General features: G+C 32.0%; 1 protein-coding gene across 1 annotated transcript in view; it reads left to right on the forward strand.

Moving 5' to 3' along the window:
* The window catches only part of LOC134282500 (multiple epidermal growth factor-like domains protein 10), a 29,083-nt gene extending 7,079 nt beyond the window's left edge, over positions 1-22,004 (forward strand). The window contains exons 4-5 of the mRNA XM_062764907.1: positions 19,146-19,301; positions 21,352-22,004. Coding sequence (XP_062620891.1) covers positions 19,146-19,301; positions 21,352-21,512 — 317 coding nt within the window. The 3' untranslated portion in view covers positions 21,513-22,004. The remainder of the gene's footprint in view (positions 1-19,145; positions 19,302-21,351) is intronic.
* The last annotated feature ends 516 nt before the right edge of the window (positions 22,005-22,520 follow it).

Raw genomic sequence — 22,520 nt, forward strand, 5'->3', positions numbered from 1 at the left:
CGTACCGTTCTGAAAGCGAACCGTTCCGTTCACAAAGCGTACCGTACCGTCCACAAAGCGTACCGTTCTGTGCAAGAAACGAACCATACCATTCTTTGGTTAATTATGCAAACCATGCCCCCAATGATTTTTGAATCGTGTAATGACCAAATAAGTCATTTTGGTTTATTTCTCGCTAAGGCGCCTGTGAAAGGAGGACGGAGGTTGTGTCTGCCTTTTCGAAACACCATTATCTTGTATCATGCGTCTGGGTCTTCAACTGTAAAAATAAGGAAACTACTCGAAGCAAACTACAACTTTAAAACAACTAGACAGAGTGTGAGACGATTCTTATTTGCTATAAATTAGATCAACTGGTTGTGTTTGTGGTCAAAGGTACAGTACAGGCCACGAGTTTTTCCCGCAAAACACGTACGGGGCACAGTGGACCTCGAATAATGTCGGCGTCTTTGAAGTCTTTCATTTTCTTTATATTAGCAAACTAAATCAATTTCCTTTTGAAATATTAGTTGTATTTAAATATTCGTAAGTTAACTATACAGATATTTAAACTAATATTATAAGATGCCCCAAAATTCAATATAATCGTGCTCGTGCCCGGGGTAAAAAACGCTCTTTTAATGTGTACATGTACATTCATGTTTCATAATCCTATAATTATTTTTGACATAAAAATAGGTTCAATAGACTATAATACATATACCACTAAGATAGAACACGCTCTCATGAATCAATTCCCTGGTTTTCTCTACTTTTGATTTTCATTTTGTTCATTTAAATTATTAAATCTTATCGGATACAATATCGTTTTTGTCGCAAGTATGCATTCATATATAGCACATATCAGATGCGTGATTTTACTAATGAATTATTTTGTAAGAATTTTAAAACATATATAAACTGTCTAGAGTAAAATTTAAAAAAAGAACCGTTTTAGACTCTCACATTAATTCTGTTAAGATTTTTACTCTAGGCGAATCATTGGTGCAGTTATACTTACACTGAAAATCTGTAATCATGTAAAATATGGATTAAAATATTACATGCGGTAAACGTGAAGGTTTCTACTGAACTGACAGAGATGATAATCTTACTAATAAAACTGTGATCAACTTTCACGCTGCATACAAAAATCGCCAGCCGAATTTCTTGCAAATAAAATATGCAAACTGCAGTATAAATATTACTTCATTCTGAAATGCATCTCCTGAAAAATGAGAAAAGAAAAACAGTTTGCGAAAAAATAAAGATATAATGAGGTTTGTTACACTGTACTCCCATCCCCTTTCTAGAAAGCAATACGAATTAGCTGGTTAAAAGTTCTTTAGAAGTCTGCAAAATGGTACGTTGGTGTAAATAAAAAATCATATTCTACAGGAACCATCCTTATTAGTGTATGAAAAAAATAATTTACTAAATAAATGAAATTTAAAAAAAATATCGATCCTCTTTCAAGGCCATACGAGTTATGTTTGTTACCCCCCCCCTCCCTCTAGAAGGCGATACTTATGAAACTTCATGTGACTTTAAATTCTGCTTTTGTTAAATATAAAAAAAAAAGAAAATCAATAGGGATACATGCTTATTTATTTTTGTCTGAAAAGGATAATTTAGGAAGTAAATTTGTAATCAGTGTTGTGGTGAAACCTGGAAGATGAGTTTAGCTGGATGTCAGCTGAGTGATTAAATATACTTGATGTGGTCAGAACTAAATAATTTTAAAGGTATGTTAAACACACGGCGCCCCAGCCCCTCCGGCTGTGACCCAATATTTTTTTTAAACAGGTGTGAACTATGAATTGACCATAAAAATGTTTCAAATTACAGGAGAAATTCTTCCTGCGTAAACAGACTTGAGAGTGTATTCGATTAAGACAACCCGTGTCGCACTAGTGTTAAATATGCCCATGCTCACTGACTGAACTCTAGCGATCTAAATACAACATCTCCTGTCGTTTAGTGTTTGTATAAATATGGCGGGGAAAATAGTATATTCCCTGTATTTTTGGTCTCAACAGGACAAACAACTGATTAACAAACAATATCCAATTATCAAATAATGAATAGCAGATAATTAAATACAAGACCTCAAAGCTGAATTGATTGTTCAACAAAATGTATTTTTTACAGATATAACATGTATTTTATAGATTATATATCCTTGCAATATTATTTATCAAGTCAATACCTCCTCTTATTAAAATAAACAAAGTGAATAAGAATGTCTTCACTTACATGCATGTCAATAGTATAAAATATAATAGTGACGTGCCATCGTGTTTGAAGGGGGGGGGGGGGGGCAAGCCATAGAAAATAAAACGAAACTCCTATTTAGTTGGAGGAAAGGGATGTAGGTCCCACTTCCTTCAGTACCAAATTTTATTCATACAAGACGACTTGACCCTTGATTGGCTTTACTGTAACAAAAAGGGGGAGGAAGCTATCGGTGGTCTTTCAATGAAGATTTTTTAAAAGTAATGAGATGTTTGGGGAAAAAAAGTGTGGGGAGCACTTCCACCAGCTGCTACGTGCCTGTATTCTCTCTCTATCTCCCCCTCCCCATGGTAACATTTTGCAAGGGGTATAATAATTGGTCAGAAAAGTACCATAGCTGACATTTTTCATAAATACATGTATAGTGTAAGTCATGGGATGTGAGAGACAAATACTTTTACAAATAAATGTGACGTCGGTTGGAAAGAAAACTTGAGCTTATGTGTTTTTCATGGTCTTACATGGCTGTGGATTTTAATTTTGAGTCTGTAAAAATAATGTTCAATATTTCAACTAAATTTTTTTGTTAAAAAACATACGCTTGAAAATGTTCAATAATTATTACGATAGTAATTAAAGGCTGAAAAGGTAATTTCTATATACTTATAACATTTATTGTAAACAAAGAACCAGTTGGTTCTGGGGACCCAACCTCCATATTTCTAAGATTTCATTGTAAAACATTCTATATCTTTTCAAGAAGAATAAAATCGCAGAATTAATTTTGGTCTTAGGTGTAAGTTCTTTTGTAAAACGGGCCCCTTGATTTCAAAATTGTCTAATAGATGCATATTGATTCACTAAAATTATTTTTATAGATTTAACAATCGCAGCATAGATATGTCGTGTTAATTACCTTATGAAGTTAAATCATTATTATTAATAATTCAGTTATAAGATAATTACGGGATCAAATGTGAGAGCAATTTCAGTTAGTCCAGTCAATCTAACTCAAAAACACCCAAGCTTCAAAATTGCAAAAGAAGTTATTCCAGCAGAGTTTTGTTATTTATAATGTGCCTTTTGATATATCAAAACTCTAGAAAAATATATTTGTCCAAACATCTTTTTTTTCGATTATCAAAAAATCCAATATTTGTTCAAAAATGCGAATAAGTCTCCTTTTGAATAGACATTCTATTTATGCATAAAAATAGTTTTGTCAGGAATATGATCTTGAAATTTTTTGACAGTCATGCAGGAATGCGTCTGCAAACTGAAACCGGTGATTATTTCATTAGTTGCTATGGATTCCTGTTCCCATGGCAACAGAAATAATAAAAAAAATCAAACCTTTCCAATTCCTTAGTACGGCTTTGTGAAGGGACAAAAATATATAGCTATAGTAGGAATGGATTAGTATAGAATTAATTTGTTAGTGAGGACCTAAATTAATTTTTAAAAAGTTATAGGTGATAATGTAAGCACAGACATCCCCCAATATCTTTTTTTTTTTTTCAAAAGGGGGGCATCAAATCTCACAGATGTTAAGTCTCATGATTTTTTGACAAGCAAAAATAAATAAACAAACAAGTAATTAGAATTCAAAATAAACAATAAATAAAAATAAATTTATTATAAGGGATATGCGATTTTATCTATATACCCCGCGCACTACTGAGTATATCACAATTTTTTTTATTTTTTTTTTTTTTGGGGGGGGGGGTAATATGTATTGTGATTCTGCGGCCTTAAGACCGGTATTTAGGTGCATATCACAAAGTCCAGAAATTATTTGCGATTTTATTCTTCTTGAAAAGAATTTAGAATGTTTTATGGTAACAATTTCCATAACAGTTAATTTTCAAAAATTTATAATCAACATACACCCAAAGACACAGAAGCATGGAAATCTCTTAATCATAACAAATGACGTAAAGCAGAGAGGGAGGAGTAACCTATATTTATTAGCAAGAATACAAGTCGCAGGACACCCAATCAAAAAACAGTAAGTGGGGCATTTGGAAACATGCGATACGTCAATGACTCACACATTTAGATATCCAGTATGTCTATAGACCCTGATCAAATCACTTTGTGATATTTCTTTAATTGCCTGTATTATTGCTAGCTTCAAATTCTGTCCGACAATTCCATGAAATCTTTCTTGCGATAGGATTTTTTTTATTTTTCCAAAACAATTTTCTACGGGATTAAAATCAGGTGAATACGTCGGGAGAAATCCATAATCAATTACTTTTAGTCAAAATATATGTAAATATAGAAAATATTATTAGCATATGAAATGTATTTCAAAATTTGAGTGGATTTTAGAATTTAGACTAAGAATATTCTCAGTTTATATGGTCGTGAGTCCAGGGACCCGTTTCACAAACGAACTTACGATTACCAGAAATTTAAGTTGTTTGTAAAATATTGCAAAACTTAGCATAAGGGCATTTTCCTAATTTCTTTGTAAAATGACTAAAGCCCTTTTCATATCTAGAAAATAGTGAGAATAATAATATTTTGCTCGTACTCATGAGTTCTTTCGTCAAATGCGTCCCATAAGGGAGATCCCGAGAAAAATTTATATATTGGTTTAAAATGAATACGTTTGACGAAACGCAAGACACGTGTACATAATTCCGCGTGGATTTTGGTGATTTGAGGGGGCTGTGTCCAAATGTTGTTTACTGTTTCTGTGAAGACATGTCATTGCATAACTTTTACTAGCACGTGGGAAAGGGCGGTGCTAAGTAGCGTCATGAGCATTGAAGATTTTGAATCAAATGATGCCCAGCGTATGGTGGGCGGCACTAAGTATTGTCATGCGTATTGAAGTGTTTAAGTCGATCGACGAATTTCCAAGCTTCTGTGACTTTAGGGGTAAGTTTTTGGTTTTAGTCCTAAGTTCATTTGTAAAACGGGATCTAGAGGTTCGGGCAATAATTATAGGCAGATTAAAAAAAAGCTGGATAAACTAAAAAAAAAATCAAAAACTGTCCATGATAAAGCAACAGTAATTTTAAGAGGTTGGCCTTAAAACTAAAAAATAAAAAGGGGGTGTCAAAATTATATTGCAGACTTTTTGCATTGACGTTGTAAATTTTTAATACAAACACTGACATATTTATGCAGAAACAGTTTTCGTATTAACAATGCGACTTCACTTCCCGCCATTCTTTTTACCTGTTACTCCAGGTAAACTGAGGAGTATACTCGCGTAACACGGGTTGATCACCCGTGTCGAAGATAGGTTGTTTTATTTACAACTCTAGTGACTCGTGTAACCCGTGTCACTTAATCGAATATACCCTCAGGGTCACCTAGCGTCATGCCATTTTGATTGACAGGTGATCCCCGAGGATTTCATGCGTGCAGCATTTATGTACAGAAAACGGATTATTCAATGCACAATAGTTGTAAATGGGTTGATTAAATAGAATCATAGACTGATTAATTGTGACTTTGGCGATGTAAATAAAACGAAGAATGAGAATAAATACAAGTTATTATTTTTTTTTTACAGATAATATATTAAGGGGTTGCATCTCTCTCTCTCCCCCTCTCTCTCTCTCTCATTCACGATATCGTTTTTACAGACTTTACAAAAATAGAATAACTTAATAGAATAAAGAAAAAGCTTATTAAAATAATTACTTAATACACTGAAAGGGTTATTGAAAACATAAATACTTTTATGCTTTCCATATGATAATAAAGCAAATTAAAAACTGAGTTTCCCGCAGCTCTGTTATTATTCAGATTGAATGAAGAAACAAGTATGAGTATTGTTGTATATTTTTACAGATAATATATTAAGGGGTTGCATCTCTCTCTCTCTCTCCCCCCTCTCTCTCTCTCGTTCACGATATCGTTTTTACAGACTTTACAAAAATAGAATAACTTAATAGAATAAAGAAAAAGCTTATTAAAATAATTACTTACAGGGGCGTAGTATCAGGGGGGGCCAGGGGGGGCCAGGCCCCCCCCACTTTTTCTGCCGACATTACCTTTAATATAGAAAATGTTTACTGAAAGGAAGGTTGGCCCCCCCACATTTCAGCAAAGGGTAGTGTTAGAAAGAAAATTTACCCCAAAAAGTTTGAATTGAAAGATAGTTGGTGTTGAAAAAAGTTAGCCACTACCCCCCCCCCCCCCCCCCCCCCCCCCCCCCCCCCCCCCCCCCCCCCCACGAAATAGGATTTTCGACTTCGGGGAACTTTTAATTTTTTTTTTTTTTTTTTTTTTTTTTGCTTGTCAACATTTTCAGGTAAGTAAACAAAAATTTTCTCAGGTTGGCCCCCCCCACTTCCAAAAACGATGCTACGCGCCTGACTTAATACACTGAAAGGGTTATTGAAAACATAAATACTTGTCTGTACAAAGAATGTTTTCTCGCGAGAAAGCGCTCGGAAGTTATTGTATTGATTTCGTGTTTCTGCTGCTGATTTCGTATTTATTTTGTTTACTGATATTTCTCTTCTGAAGGAAACGTTTAAACGATAGATCTACAATTTTAAAAATAAAAAACAATGTACACAATTGCTAGGAATAAAAATGAAGCAGGAATAGTCATATTTATTTCTATGGATCAATCAATTAAAAATAATTTATATATGTGCGTAGCGTTATATGTATAGAACAAGTATATACCCGGTATATATAAATTCCTTTTAATTATGTTACAAGTTTATTTTAAAGTGAAAAAGATATTTCATTTATTTTTTTTTCCTTTTTAAAATGAAGGTTCAGCATACGTAAAAAATAAGCACGGAAATATTTACGAGTTCTATATCTATACATAATGCCAAAGACATCGGTGGGATGATGTTTTTTCTTCATTTCATTCAGTACTCAGTCTAATTATTACAAACGATTTTAAATGATCACATTTTTATTTAAGAAAAAAAATAATGGGAGCCTGAAAATACTAAAATTAATTTTAAAGAATTGGAGAAAAAATTTAATCGGCATTCGATCCTTTCTAAAATCAGCCGATATAAGATATGCACAGAAAAAGAGGCATGAAAAATCCTGACGATAAGCACAAATTGAAAATTATATCTAATGAATGATTATTTTGGAAAGTTTGCTAACTTCCTATGCAAGGTATAAGTTGTAAAACTACTTTTTAAATTTGAATTTGTCTTATTCGTTAATAATAATTTTGAGCCTTTGAGAAGAAATGAAAATTAAGATGCAGATGCTTACAGACATATTGATAGAAACTCGCATACTTGTTTTTACTAAAAAGAAAAAAACAAAACAAAACAATGTATTACTTATGCGACATATTGAAGAAAGTGACATTGATACCTAGGTTATTCTTGCAATGGACAATTGAATTGTTTTTTATACACTGACTTTTAGTGAACCATTGAATTTTTAAAGTACTAGCATTGCTGGATTAAACAACAACTTTCCTTTTCACACTTTTTTTTTTAATTATTTTTTACAATATTTCATGAAAAATATTTGCCAAATACTCAGTATATGTTCGTTTATACATATCGTACAAGACTCTTTTTCATATACCATTTACTTATTCGAACATTTAATTTGAATTATCATTTTATTTTCTTTTTGAGTTGTTTGCTATAATAGCCTTTACAGTTGCCCAATTTCAGAATCAATAGAGCATGAAAGCCAATTAAATTTGCAACATGAACACAATGTTTTTTCGTTCTGGGCACTTTTGGACGCCACCAATGGAAACAATTATGGAATTTTTTTTAATTGAACTTCCTGTCTTTCCAACTGATAATCTCAGGTTGATATTTTGAAACAAACAGTTGTGACATAAGTCTGGGATGTTATTGGTTTTACTGTTTAGTTAAGTACTACAAAATTCAGTGTGTCTGCTTCTTCGCTGATGACACTGGAAAAAGATATGCATGCCTACTTTAATATCATGATTCAATGCATTTTTGTTATTGTACAATGTACATAATCGATGAAAGCATGCTTACCGCTTCTCAGTACTTTCAGTACTTTGATTTCAATTGTACCTGATCCGTAGTTCGAAACACTTCAATGTCATCAAGTTGATCCTTATAATCAAAGTTAACAGTCATATGGCATATACAAAATTCCTATATTTATTTGTATGTAATAAGTACACGTATGTAATAAATTTGCATATAAGAGTATTAAGATAATTTTGATCTGTTTACTCAATTAATGCATAATGAGACTTTGAACAAATTAAAAAGCAGCTGTAACTTTAGTTTTACATTATCACGGATAAAGGTACAAACGAAGGTAACTCTTTACGCGTGGTCGTGTTCAGACGAAGCCTTTTTCATAATACACAGAGGTTTAGTATTTTGAACGATGACGCAATACACTGTAACTGTAGCAAAATAGTTCGTTAGGATCGACTAGATATATATTTACTAATGCAAACTACATGTTCATTCATAAGGAAATAAATAATTGTTCTAATGAGGGCGTCCTGGAAAATATATCTATTGAAGAATTTTGTTACTGTAATTTAACACCATATGAACTGAAACAACACCACTCATATAATCTTGACTTCAGATCAGTAGGTTTATTTCCGTAACCCTAGTTTTATTCGTAATTTTTAACTGACAATGTATTATATTGTTCTTTCTTATTTCGAAATCAATATGAAAACTTCTGCGATCTTGTCAAGAAATCATAGGAAATCCTTACCGAATGTCTTTAATGGCGAAAAATATAAAATCAACAGAATCTTCAAAAACATCCGAAAAAACATGCGCCTAATTCCATTAAAGAGTTGAAAAAAGGTTCAACCGGTCTAGCTAGTCAGTATTCAAAACAGATTTTGGATTAATCTATAAGATTTTCAAATATAGCTACGTTTTTAAAAGTGGTGACAGCAAAAAAAAAATCCAAATACCTGGAGAACTCATGACAAGCAACAAAAAAAGGAAAATTCTCAAAATTCGAAAATCCTTTTCTTTTGGGATGGCGGTTGAGGTTCCAAGATCTAAAAGTACCATTTTTCCTCTCGAAAACTATAATACCTTCCTTTAACTACACAGGAAAAAAAGTGGTATGCGTGGGGAGACCCTATGTATTACGAACATTTTCTATAGCAAAACATGTCTTTCAATAGTGGGGGCGCACCCACAAATCATCTTCCTTGTCCGAAGCTTGCTTCGTGCTTTATTTTCGACGACAAGATTTTATAAACCTTCCATTCACGGCCTTTTCCCGGCCTCTTTGTGCCACTCATTCTCAACAGTTATCATCTCGGAGAGCCCCGTGGGGATCTGGGTTAGAATAGGTCCTCAGTACCCCCTTGCTTGTCGTAAAAGGCGACTAAATGGGGCGGTCCTTCGGATGAGACCGTATAAACAGAGGCCCCGTGTCACAGCAGGTGTGGCACGTTAAAGATCCCTTCCTGCTCAAAGGCCGTTAGTGCCGAGCATAGGCCTAAATTTGCAGCCCTTCACTGGCAATGGTGACGTCTTCACATCAGTGAAATTTTCTGGAGAGGGACGTTAAACAGTATACAATCAATCAATCAATCATCTCGGAGAAAATGTATGTGTGGTCGTGTGTGTGAGAGGCGGGGTGAGAGTAAATTTAGAAAATGGAAATAACGTATGATATTTAAGAATACGTTAAGTTTAATTTGACTCATGACTGATTTATAGTAATTTCTTTTACGTCCCATCCGAGAAATATTCACTCATGTATGGAACATATACCAGTGGAGGACTTCAAATTTTGACCTTTAGTCGGTACTCAGGGCCATTGAGCAGTGAGGGATCCTTATTGTGCCAACGTCTGCCGTGAAACAGGACCTCGTTTTTTTAAGGTCTTATCCGAAGCACCCGCAACTTTCACACCGAGTACTGAGCATATGGTGAACGAACAGTTGCAACCAATTGTCTGATAAAAAAAATGTCTTATTCCTAAATATGCAATGTGTCATTATACAAACTTACACATATAATAAATGAAACATATGGATTTAACGAACAGTATTCAAGATCAAAAGCCCATACAGTAATACAAAAAAGGAGCTGAGAAAACACTGACCACAGGAACATCAGTGTTGGATAAGGTTCCATGGAGTGAGGATACCCTGTATACCGATCAACCCCACCGTTTGCTCCTTGTCATGATCCAGAAATAACAGGAAAATATTTTATTTTAATGCAATAAGTATTTTGATATCCGGTTACCCATCAACTGGTTAAAAATAATAGTGAATATTTGCATCAAAGATTACTAACAAAATGAACAGTTGTTATTTACACATTTAAAATATTTCTTTCATAAATGTATAATAATAACGGAACACAAACTCTATATTAATTACTGTTTGCCGAAAACAATTGTAAAACATGTATATACAGTTTTCTTCATACAAAAGTAAATCCAAAATTTAACGTAAATTTAGAGAGTATAAAATGTAGTTTGCTTATAACACTGCCAAAGGTGGGTCAATCATCCGCAGATGAGAAGATATATGATTTCTTTCGTTTGAGGAACGAATTAGACAGAAATCAATTTCTACTCGGTGTGATAATAAATTACTTTTTCGGAATTTCATTCGAATACCTGATGTATATCACGTAATTCTTTAGAACCGGTCTCGTAAGCAAGGCTATATAAGAGGTGAATAGTGGTTTAAATACCAGTTTAGGACGACACGTAGAGCATGATAAAGTTTAAAATTTTATCATGATTTATTCAATCCAACATAAACTTGTATATACAAATTGATTTTCATATTTTGCATATGTTATGTACACTGAACAAATAAAGCTACTGTGTGTCGTTGCTATGTCCTAATGGTGTGTTTGTTGTTTATTGCACTTTCATTTGAAAGTAATGAATGGGTTTAGAGTAGAACATGTAATCTACAGTTACTTTTATGAGAAGTAGCATTGATGTGATTGATTGAATGACAAAGCAGGGGTGTACTTTTTGATAGCTGAAAAGGAACACAATTAAAATGTGTGTAAAAAAGGAAAAAAAAAACTGTCGTATAAATATTGTAGACCGAAGAAGGGCTATTAATCTTTTAGTGGTATTGCTATTTCAGGAGGTCGAGTAAAACCAAAACAAAGACAATCAATGTTAACATTACAATGTACCGGTAATGTAAAATTGAACTAGAACGACAAGGAAATTTTCTTGTGTGTGACAATTGCAATTTGCTCTGGAAATTTGCGATAGATTGATTTATTGTATGTTGTTTAACGTCCCTCTCGAGAATGTTTCACTCATATGGAGACGCCACCACTTTCCGGTGGAGAGCTGCTAATGTAGTCATAAACTCGGAACTTAGGTCATTGGGCAGCGAGGGATCACGCCAGCACCTACTAAGACACGGAGCCTCGCTTTATACGTTTTCATCAAAAGGACGGTCTCCTTGTCCCAGAGTGGGATTCGAACTTTTGATATGAGGACTATTCCCTTACTTCGCGACTCTGGAGCAGATTTTCCAAACACTGGGCCAAGCAGGTGACCAAATAAGCAATACAGATCTATCTTTTATTTCAATTGTCATGGGGATTTCTATCCATCAGTGTCCTTTCTGCTCATCCCTAAACCTCAAATTTGCGGAGTATTAATGGCCTTTGAGCTTCATGTTATCAGTTGTACCCATATTTCATTCAAAGAATAGAAAAATAATCGTAGACGTGAACACATCTATGTTACGTCTGCATTTTATGCAATAGTAGTAATAAAATTGTACATAAAATAATTGAAAAAGTAACCCATCAGGATCGTATTAGGTGTAAAACAACCAATAAAAATTTACAAAGTTTTCTATTAAATTTAAAAAAAACACGGAAATGATGATATTACAGCGTTAACGGATGAAATTAAGCATACAAAATCCCATTTAATCCTATTTTAAATTTTAAATAGGTAAAATCATAGGCAGAAAGAGGAATTGAAAACATTTCAAGGGAAGTGCAGTACACTTTTTTTTTCTAATAACAAACAGGGATTTAAAATACAATATTTTGTTATAAAATGGAATTTATTTATTTTCCTATGTGCATTGTATGTTTACCTTTTCAATTTCTTCTGATTTCTACAACTGAAATTTGCAAAGGGTAAGTATGAAAAAGAGATCGTGAACTATCTCTAAACAAAAAAAAAAAAACAAAAACAAAACAATAAAACCTCGCTGAAAAGAGCTTTAAAAATCACATCCCTTATCAGATTTAGAATGTCTGATAAATGAAAATGAGAAAATGATCAATATTAAGTTGTTTAATAAAATGTTCTTTTTACATCTGCTATTACTCTGGTATTTAGAAACATACACTTCTCATTAATTATAATATTACAAATGAGTTATATTTATCTTGTAATATTCTTATTACATTTGTAGGGGAAACAGGACAAATTGCTGCAGAGGATTTTTGTGGAATGATAGACTAAATAAATGCACACGTTTGTATTAAATATAGAGACAAAATCTTGAATTTCAATAACTTATACTTAGATTTTAAGCAAACAGATTTTATTGGTAAAATAAAAAACAGAATCATTACTTGTAATCTTATCATTTTATTTGTTCACAGCTTGCATGATCGGATTTTTCGGAGAAGATTGCAAATACGCTTGTCCTCCTCCACAATATGGAAAAGATTGCATGTTTAAATGCAATTGTTCTGACGAAAATTGTCACCACGTGATCGGCTGCAAAAACTACACATCGAATAGTAAATCATTTTGAATTTATTGGATTGAAGAAATTAAATACCTGTTAAAATTAGAAAAAGTAACCTAATACGTTAAAATCTCAAGGTATTAAAGGTCAATTAAGCGGAAATTATTATTCTTATTTTTTTAAAAATAGAATCGACATATTCATATTTAACCTTTTCGGAAGCAGTTACTGAGACAACAGAACCGGAAAAAGTTTCCCCAGACTACAAACTGCCGACAAAGAATAAAGGTATTTTTGAAGCACAGATTTATTTTTATGATAGAATTTACAAACATATCATAAAAATCACGTTTAAAATCGCCAAGGAAAAAATCAATTATAAATTATTTTCTGGCATAATAAAAACAGTACTTTTATTTAATATTACTATTAAAACAAAATGTTTATCATTTTATTTCCTGGGAAAAATACACTCATTGATCTTATAGATGCCTTACAAGAATCAAGCAACAGTAATTTCTGTGAGAAGAAAACAGGGCATGTAAAACCTGAAAATGCTGCATCTCTCTTAATTATCTGCATTGTCGGGCTTCTTGTAATTACTGTTATATTCTTATTATTGTACGTAAGTATTGTATTATGTCATTACAGGGCTCTTGTAGTATGTACAAATAGCACAATATGATATTATGCAAGTAACATTAATAAAATTTTGTGTTAGACATTACATATTCTATCTTTTTCGCGGTTTAGCTTGAAATTCACTCTCTTTTGTAATCAATTGGATTTTGCTATACAATGATTTAAAATCGTTCTCTTGAAAATAAAAACCTGTGATAAAGACTAATAAAGCGAACTTATCTTCTTATTTCTCATCATATTTATGAGCAATATTAGTATTGCAAATGCAATCAATTTGCCTCAAGACCCGATCATAGATGAAACGGACGAAGGCTGATAGATTTTAAATAAATATTAAGGATACAAACCACAAACAAATTTTCTTATCTTCCGCATAAAAGAGTTACACTTCATATTTTCCTGAATGTGCAGTGTTATGTTCTAATTTTATAAACCCGGAAATTGTAGTTATTGTAAACATGTACAGGGTTCTCCATCATTTGAAATTTTACTGTGTTGCAGAGTTTACGTGAAGCACTAATATTTCGCGGTATTTTCGCGAACAAATTCGCAATTGAATCTCAATTCATTATAATTACAAAAGATTACAAGCACACGCTTATTTAAAAATCGCCGATTCTTTACACAAATGGTATGGTCGTACATACTGATAAAGGGGAATAAACGTTCTGAAAATCAGAGGAAATGCTGACCGATAGTCGAACTACTTAAAATTTTTGAAAGTAGATTTGCCGTGTTTATTTATCAGGTTTCTGAAACGAGTTACCGCATTACAAAAAGGGACTTCAGAACAGTAAAAATATTTTAAAGAATTCCTTGAACATTCTGAAATTTCAAATTTTTGGCAATTTATTTACATCAATTAAATGACTTCGACACGATGTTATGTTTGACTTACATAATTCTAGAGCCGTGGCTCTATAAAAAAGACATATTATTTAAATATTTTTCATACATAATACAATGTATTTTATTGCAAGCCATCTACCAATTTACCGGTACATTGAATTGTGAAAACAATTTATTTGTCTTTGTTCCGTCATGCGTAGAGTCCGGCGAGGGTCTAGGAGATAATTGATTGATTACTCAAGGTGAAGCCCTAGTAATTAAGTGTTAAAACTTTTTGAATTGAAAGACGATAGAATTGTTTGATTAAAGTTTCAGTTAGAGAGAATTTGTGTGTTTAGATTTTCTAATTATCCCAACTCTTACTGTGTCGGCAAAATCTTTACTGTGTCGCATGCATGAAATTTGAATCGTTACTGTGTCGGAGAAAATTTTACTGTGTCGGGAGCAACACGGTAAAACAGCTCATGGAGAACCCTGCATGTACCATTGCACAGAATGAAGTGACAAAGTATCAATATTATGAAAGTTGACGAAAATTGATGATATTTGTTCGGAGAGTGTTCTTACAGACACTAGAGGAGACCACTCTTTCCTGGCCTGGTTCAATAAATGTCATTTTTATGTGAAAATGTTTTTTTTGTCGTTTTAATAGTGTCGAAAGGGTACATATACCGTATTCTTTGGTTGTTGTTTTTTTTTCAAAAGTAATACCACTGTAAAGACTAAAAAATATTTTAATATTGTTTTTAAACTTTTTTTTACATCAATCTTAATATTTTTTTTGGATATTGATTACTTTTGAAAAACAATAAAGAAAAAAAATGTTTGTCTTCCATAAAATGTTTAACCCAGGATAGTGATCTGCATATCTTTATTAATACAAGTAATAAAGATGTCAGAAACAGAAAATAAATAAGAAACTTTAAAAGAAAATATTTAACTGGAAACATACATTTTCCAACTTTCCCCAAAATTGTCGGTAAATTGTTCAATCATAAAACCGTTAGATGGTCGAATATTTCTTCTTTAGTAAGAAGGGCTTCAGAATACATAAAGATAATTCACTCTCTGGGGAAAAAGTTTGTTTTGATTATCTATCCTTAAAAGTACATTATACAATTTGGAGAAAATATGCCAGAAAAAGAACATGAACAATACACTTAAGGGAGCCGACTATAGTTTTACTACTAATACTTATAACGTAGGTGCAAATTAATGGATGCAATTTTATAATTATGGTTTAAACAATTTTAGCATGTTAGCGTAATAAGGAAATTAATTGTAATGTTTTTTCAAATACAATTTTTAGCAGCTAATGTATTTGGACCAGGGTTTGTTCCTTATTTATGAAAGTAAAGGTTGTGACAACAATTTCTGTGAAAAATAACTGTATGTCAAAGGTTACATACAAATAGAATAGAAGGAATTTTTAATCAAAATAGCGGTCGTTCTAAAAAAATATTTTTGTTAATTGAATTGGAACTTTAATTTGCTGAAAAACGAACTTTTAAAATTTGACTTATTTATGTGAGAACTTTGAAGCTTGATTTACTGTTATAAAAATACTTAATAAAATATTTTATTCACTAAGTGAAAAAACATTGAACTTTTACCCTCAAAAGTAAAAACTATAATACTTTGATTTACTATCTTGTAATAGCCTCTGATTTATGTTTGCGTATTATAATTTAGTTCCTAAGTTTGATATTTAATTGTCATCATTCACAAAAGCTTCAGAGAACACTTATTAACCCGACCTTTTCCCTGAAATAATTCATGCACAAGAAATCATTTTTGATGAGAGGTTTCTTGCACTTCATTAAAAAATTACATTTAATGTTAATATTTCCCCAATGACAGTATTTATATTGATTTTTTTTATTTTCCCCCTAGAAATGATTCCTTTTGCTAGAACTTGATAGTACAATTAATGCTACGTATGCTTTTTGGTATTCCTTAATCTCGATTTCCTTAATAAAGCAAATGTATTTGTACAAAATCGATGCACCTGAATTGCAGCTCACAGCAAAGATGTACGTCTCTAAAATGCAAGTCAGGTAGATGACCAGTAAGAAATAACAAGGCCCTTGTATAATCCATTCAAACATATTAATAAAGGCAAACATTTTTTTTTATTTCAAAAGTAGATCAAATAAATCAAGTCCATTGGTCAATGCTCGAGAAAGTTAGAAGTAAATAGTGACTTGTATTATTGTAATTTTTGCTGAATCCTCTATATCTTCAAATTTTTACAAAGACACTTGTAAACTTTCCCACACGGCAAAGAGTTGATCCACTCGCTGAGATAAAAGAAACTAAAGAAAAGAAGACTATATTTGGTTGTGAAGATTTTTTATTGTAGGTAACTTAGTGGTACTTTTATCTAAGGGTCAAAATATTGCAGAACTTAATTTCTGTGTAATGCAGGTAGAAAATTACGCGGATTTCCTAGACTGTCCTTAAATATCTTGCATGCATTTTAAGTACACTTGGACATATTTCCGCAGAAAATGTGTGACCACGTACATAGCGTAAAGTAGTACCACGCGGAAAAAGTACTTCTACAGTAATTAAAACTTTGTCCGGGCATCTCCTCTGAAAGTGTTAATGAAATTGAATCAGATGGTGGTACTCTGTGTTGTTGAAGTTCGATATTATCTTTTTATTATTATACATTGATAGAAACATTATTTCTGTAACAAATGCCTACAGCTGTAGCATTAATTAATTTATTTCCTCTTTCCCTTTGATATATAAATAATCTACTGAAATGATACTTTTGACAATATTTATTATGGTTTCCAGATTTACAATTGAGCAGGAAGTTAAAATGTAAGCTTAATTATACAATATAAAGTTTTCTCTATCATTTGCAGTTAGCGTGCTGCTAAATTTATTCCTTATTCTATTTGACAAGGACATAAAAAGTCGCAATATGTGTAAAGCATCATTCCGAAACTTAATGTTTTTATTGCTTTTGTCTTCAACTGAAATTGTATTCTTGACGAACACTACAGGTTAGTAGTTCATTTAAAATCTCTCCAGAAATAATAAGAGTATATAGAAAAACCAAGCTGATCTGTCCATACATATTCTTCATTATTTCTTTTATTATTTTTATTTAAGATTGTAGTGTGGGATATTTTGGACCAAAATGTGAATTACCCTGCCGATTCCCAGGCTTTGGAGAGGATTGCCAGTCGGAGTGTTCATGTGCCGAGCAACTTTGTGATCATATACATGGATGTATAGGTATGATTATTTATATATTTTCAACATGTGCCACACCTAGAAATATGGAGTAGAAACTGGGAAACACCTTAGTCAATACTTTAAATTAGGTATGTCAAATCGGTCAAATTTTGATAATCGATAACTGTAAACCAACTATTATTCGCGTCATCTTTTATTCGCGATTTATCATTTTGAAATAAATCCGCGACTATTAATTTTCGCGACTGTTCTTTAAAAGTACAAATGAAAAATATTGGTTTACGGTAATTAATATTGACGCCAAAAAAAACCCAACGAAATTTTAAAATAGCTTGCTATTTCAAACAAATTCTAGGATATTTCTTCGATTATTTTATGTAAAGGAATAAAAGTTAAAATACGAAAGATACTCAAATGGAAATTTTCGGAAAATCGAGTACCGGACATTCGTTAAATTGTAAAATATTAATGTTTTAAGTAGTTTAGCCCAGATTAACCCCATCATAGATTTTTTTAGGTTTGCCTAGGGCAAACATCGAGCCAAACGAAATCAATTTCTTGTTCTTTATTATATAGCTAAAAAATAGCCTCTATTAAAATGCTACCAAAAATCAAGAGAATTTTAGCGTTCAATATCTTGACGTTTTATTGAACGCTGATCATGAGTTTGTATTACGTGTAGGAGTATGTCCGAAACATTCCGAATACGGACGTTTTATATCGTTGTAAAAAAGTCGTCTGGTCAAATTCTCAGAGCTAAATTGAAGAAAGGAAGTGGCATCTAGGTAAGATGTGTTTATTTTTTCACACAACAATGAAATTATTTATTAAAATAGAGTACGTATTAGACCCATTAAAACCTGAACAAGCAAATCATATCGCTTGGTAGGGTCATCGAAATGATGCGATATTGAACGCTTACAGGACAGACGTTAATATGAATACCGACACTAAAAAAATCATTAATCTGAGGTGATTTTAGTAGGAAATTATTATAAATTATGTGGAAATGTTTAAGCTATATAATAAAGGAGTTATTGAACTTATATTGGTGAATATCGGCACTTGTCGGCTGTTCAAATTTGCCAATATAACTTGTGCCAATATTCACTAATATAAGTTCAACAACCCTTTATAATATTGATCTTTCAAAGCATCTTTTTAAATTAATAAATAATTATGAAAAAACATATACGGAGCAACTGAGTAGCAGTTTTAGTATTCGATACTCGGATGTTGGAGTGGCTTGTTACATGTAACTAGGAACTCGTTGACATCCTTCCTTCTAATATTGCCTCACAATTGAATTTTTCTTCAATTCAAAATCTGATATACGTGTACAATCTGATAATGGGATTTATCTCAAATAAGGAAAATTAAAAAACTTTGATCTGCGAGTAAAATCGATGATTACTAAGGATTCATACTCGTTAAAAAAGTTTTTAAAAAGCAAATTTGATAGAAAGGTTCAAAGTTTCAATTTTCCCATTACATTATACTCGTTAATAAAATTTATTTTAGTAATTGTGATAATACAAAAGATCCTTTATCAGTATAGTCATGCATAGTATGTTTTTTTTTCTAGAGTGTCCACCTGGTTTCCAAGGAAAGGCTTGTCAACAAAATTGCTCATATCCATATTTTGGTTTAAATTGCGAGTCAAAATGTAAATGCAGAGAAGAACAATGTAATTCTGTGATTGGTTGTGAAGGTGAGGGGTACGGAATAGGGTATAATGAAGGTAAGGTTTTCAATTACTATAGTAACATGTTCAATATTTGTCAAAATGAGTGATTAACAGTTTGCATCAAATAGCAATGACAATTTGAGCTGCATTATAACTGTTGTCAAACTCTTACATAAAGAGCAAGAGTCATGTTGGGCCTTATTTGGCCCTGAGAATTTCCGAAAAATCGAAACCGCTCAGTTTAGGTTGCAAGTGTAGTATTTATTTCTTGGAGTGTTGGTGATCATGTGTCTATTAATTGTGAAATAATTTTTCATCTAGTCAATTGATTATGACGTCATCAAATGCGCCATTTTCCTCATATTGTGTAAATTCCTTTAAAAATGGCCTGAAATTGAGGATTTTTTTTAATATTTCATAAAGAGCACAACCTCTGATCCAAAATATGCAAATATATAATGAAAGCTCTGTTTCTCAAGATCAAATGACATGTTTTATTTTTTGGATTGTGGGCTGTGCTCATATTTAAATTGTTTGCTGAAGGTAGTCAAATACGCATATTTTCTGCAAATTTCAAGAACATTGCAATTTCTCAAAGCCTGTTTTCAAATATTTCATTATACATCATGAAAGCACCAAGTGTCTACTTTTTTTTGACATATAAAATGGAAAAGAGGGTGATAGTTAATTATTTCATATAAGTACAGGGCCATTTATGCATAACTTGGCTCTACCTCTTTCCCTTAATCTGGAGATTTAAGAAATAGATAACAAGTTTATAACTTTAATGGGAATTGAATTGGGTCGGTCATGTGATCAAATCCTGTGAAGGCCTTCAGAGGATTTGATCACGCACCGACCCACTTCAATTCCCATCAAAATTTATGAACTTTTTATTTATTACTTATATATACATTTGAGACAGACAGTTTAATACTTTTGAATTTAAATTATTGCACTAACCGTCCGCCGTAGATTTTGAAAAAATCACACAAGGTGTAAATCGGCTTAAATGGCGGTTACGCTTCGAATCCATTGGGCAATATTTTGTGAAAGGCTACTTATGATCAGTAAAAGTGAACATATTGTTGCCTGGGAATATTTTCATTCGAGAAAATTGATAATCGATTCTGAAAAATCACAAGAAACACCTTTGAAGTTTGATGATAAAAAGTTGAAGGAATTTCGCTCGTGGGAAAGGGATGGATGGATCAGATTGATTGAGACACTTGTCCGAGCCATTTAATTTGCAATTTGATCAAAAACATTCTACAGTTTCAATAACTAAAGGCATACTTATCGTAAAACACTGAAACACACATAGATACTGGCGACAGCTTTACATTAACTACGAAAATGCCGAGGTGTTGGGCAGCTGTTCATAGCAATATTGCAATTATATTTTCCAACAGCTTTACAAATTTATCGTGAGTAGAATTTAAAGATAAAATAATAGTTCATCATGAAAATTTAACCAAGGTCTACCCAAACAATAAGGATGAACATTATAGACTGTGTGGCTGACGAAAGTGAAGAAAATGTCAACAAACGCTAGTTTTCTTTATGTACACAGGTTAAATCGATGGCCAAAAATGTATCAAATACTTGTTTACATTGTAAATAAAAAGTAACTATTTTACCTGCTTATTTTATTCATTTTTATACACGAAAAAGAAGTGGAGCAGGTCATTTTATAATATTTATGTACCGGTAGATATTATTGCACCGTGTGATTAGGTCATGTATTAACCTCTGACCTTTGACAAACTTCATACAGAAATGAAGATATTTTCTCTCTATATCTTTTTTATAATGGATACCACAAATGTATATATAAGACAATGAAGAATAGCATACATTGAAACACAAAAGATAAATGAAAAAGTTATTTTCTTAAAGTTTTACATTGAGGGTCTATAATCCGTTTGCAACACATCATAAAAAGTGTGAACCCAATCAGAAGAGAATTTTTGCCTGAGAGTTACATTGTTTCAAAGTATACGATATACATATATTACTTAAACTTTTTTCTAAGATCCCTAAACCTATTTACTGGTCTTTATGAAAGAAGTGAATTTTTATTTAAAAATGTTTATTTTTTTAGGTTGGGAAGACAACTGCACTTATGAAAGAAGTTACAAAAATCCAAACGCACTCCTTTCTAGCATTATTGCTCTTTGTTTTATAGCACTCATTCAGTTTATTTTTTATCTTTATTTTTCAATTTTCTACAAACCTCGGTTGTTGTACATCACGAGGTTTTGATGTAATATGCATATATTTAACTTATGTTTAAGGATATATGATACAAACAAACTTTTGTCAAAACTACTGAAAATAACAACCTGAGTCATGTTTCAATGAGTAAAATGAATACATTTAACCTCTTGGTTTTTCACTTTTCATTAACATTTTCACAAAAAGGGAATTTGAATTGAAAAATATTTGTATGGATTACATGTAGTAAGGATGGTTACAGAAATGTAGAATTTTGAACACCATAGAATCTTTAAAATTTTTAAGATGATGGAAAACTATAAGCTGTATTATTTGCAACAAAAATAAACCCAGAAATATATGCACATCCCGGTATCCATTTTTCTTTTGTTTGTATCATTTCTCATTAATTCTGCTTGAACATTATGCACAGATTCTTTCTTAAGAATGTCCTGTTCTAATAAAACAGTTAAATCTCTTATGACAGAGTAGATAATACCATTTGATTTCCCTTAAAATAAGGATTATATTTCATATCCTACTTAGATATAAATTACATTATGATAATAGACATAGCTGAATATTTAGTGAGATTTATTCGTTTATTTCGTGTGCAAAAATAAAATTAAAGTGATTTATTCTCATGAAAGGGTTTTTTAACTTCTTTTCAATTCCTTATAATTAATGTCAGTTTACATATCCAAAGTTTGGAAACAATGATTGATAAAGAATTTTCCAATAATTTACAAGGCGTTGACTTTCACTTGAAATGGTGGAAAACAGGACTGGGCCAACTTAATATGTATAACATTACTGATAGTAAAGGCTATTCCGTTTTGGAAAATATGCCTTTAATGAACATACATGTTTCCTTTGCAAAATTATCATCTATGAAAATTCTAATAGCTGTTGATTTTTAATATCCATCAAACTATGATCTAACTTACATGTAACCCTTTATTCATGTGTCCATTGATTGATTGATTGTGTAATGTTTAACAACCCTCTCGAATTTTTCACTCATATATGGAGACGCTATTCGTGTATCGAAGAATC

The sequence above is a fragment of the Saccostrea cucullata genome, unplaced genomic scaffold, assembly GCF_032062105.1.
Source record: "Saccostrea cucullata isolate Sc308-1 unplaced genomic scaffold, CSIRO_AGI_Scuc_v1 ctg5182, whole genome shotgun sequence".
NCBI classification, from domain to species: domain Eukaryota; kingdom Metazoa; phylum Mollusca; class Bivalvia; order Ostreida; family Ostreidae; genus Saccostrea; species Saccostrea cuccullata.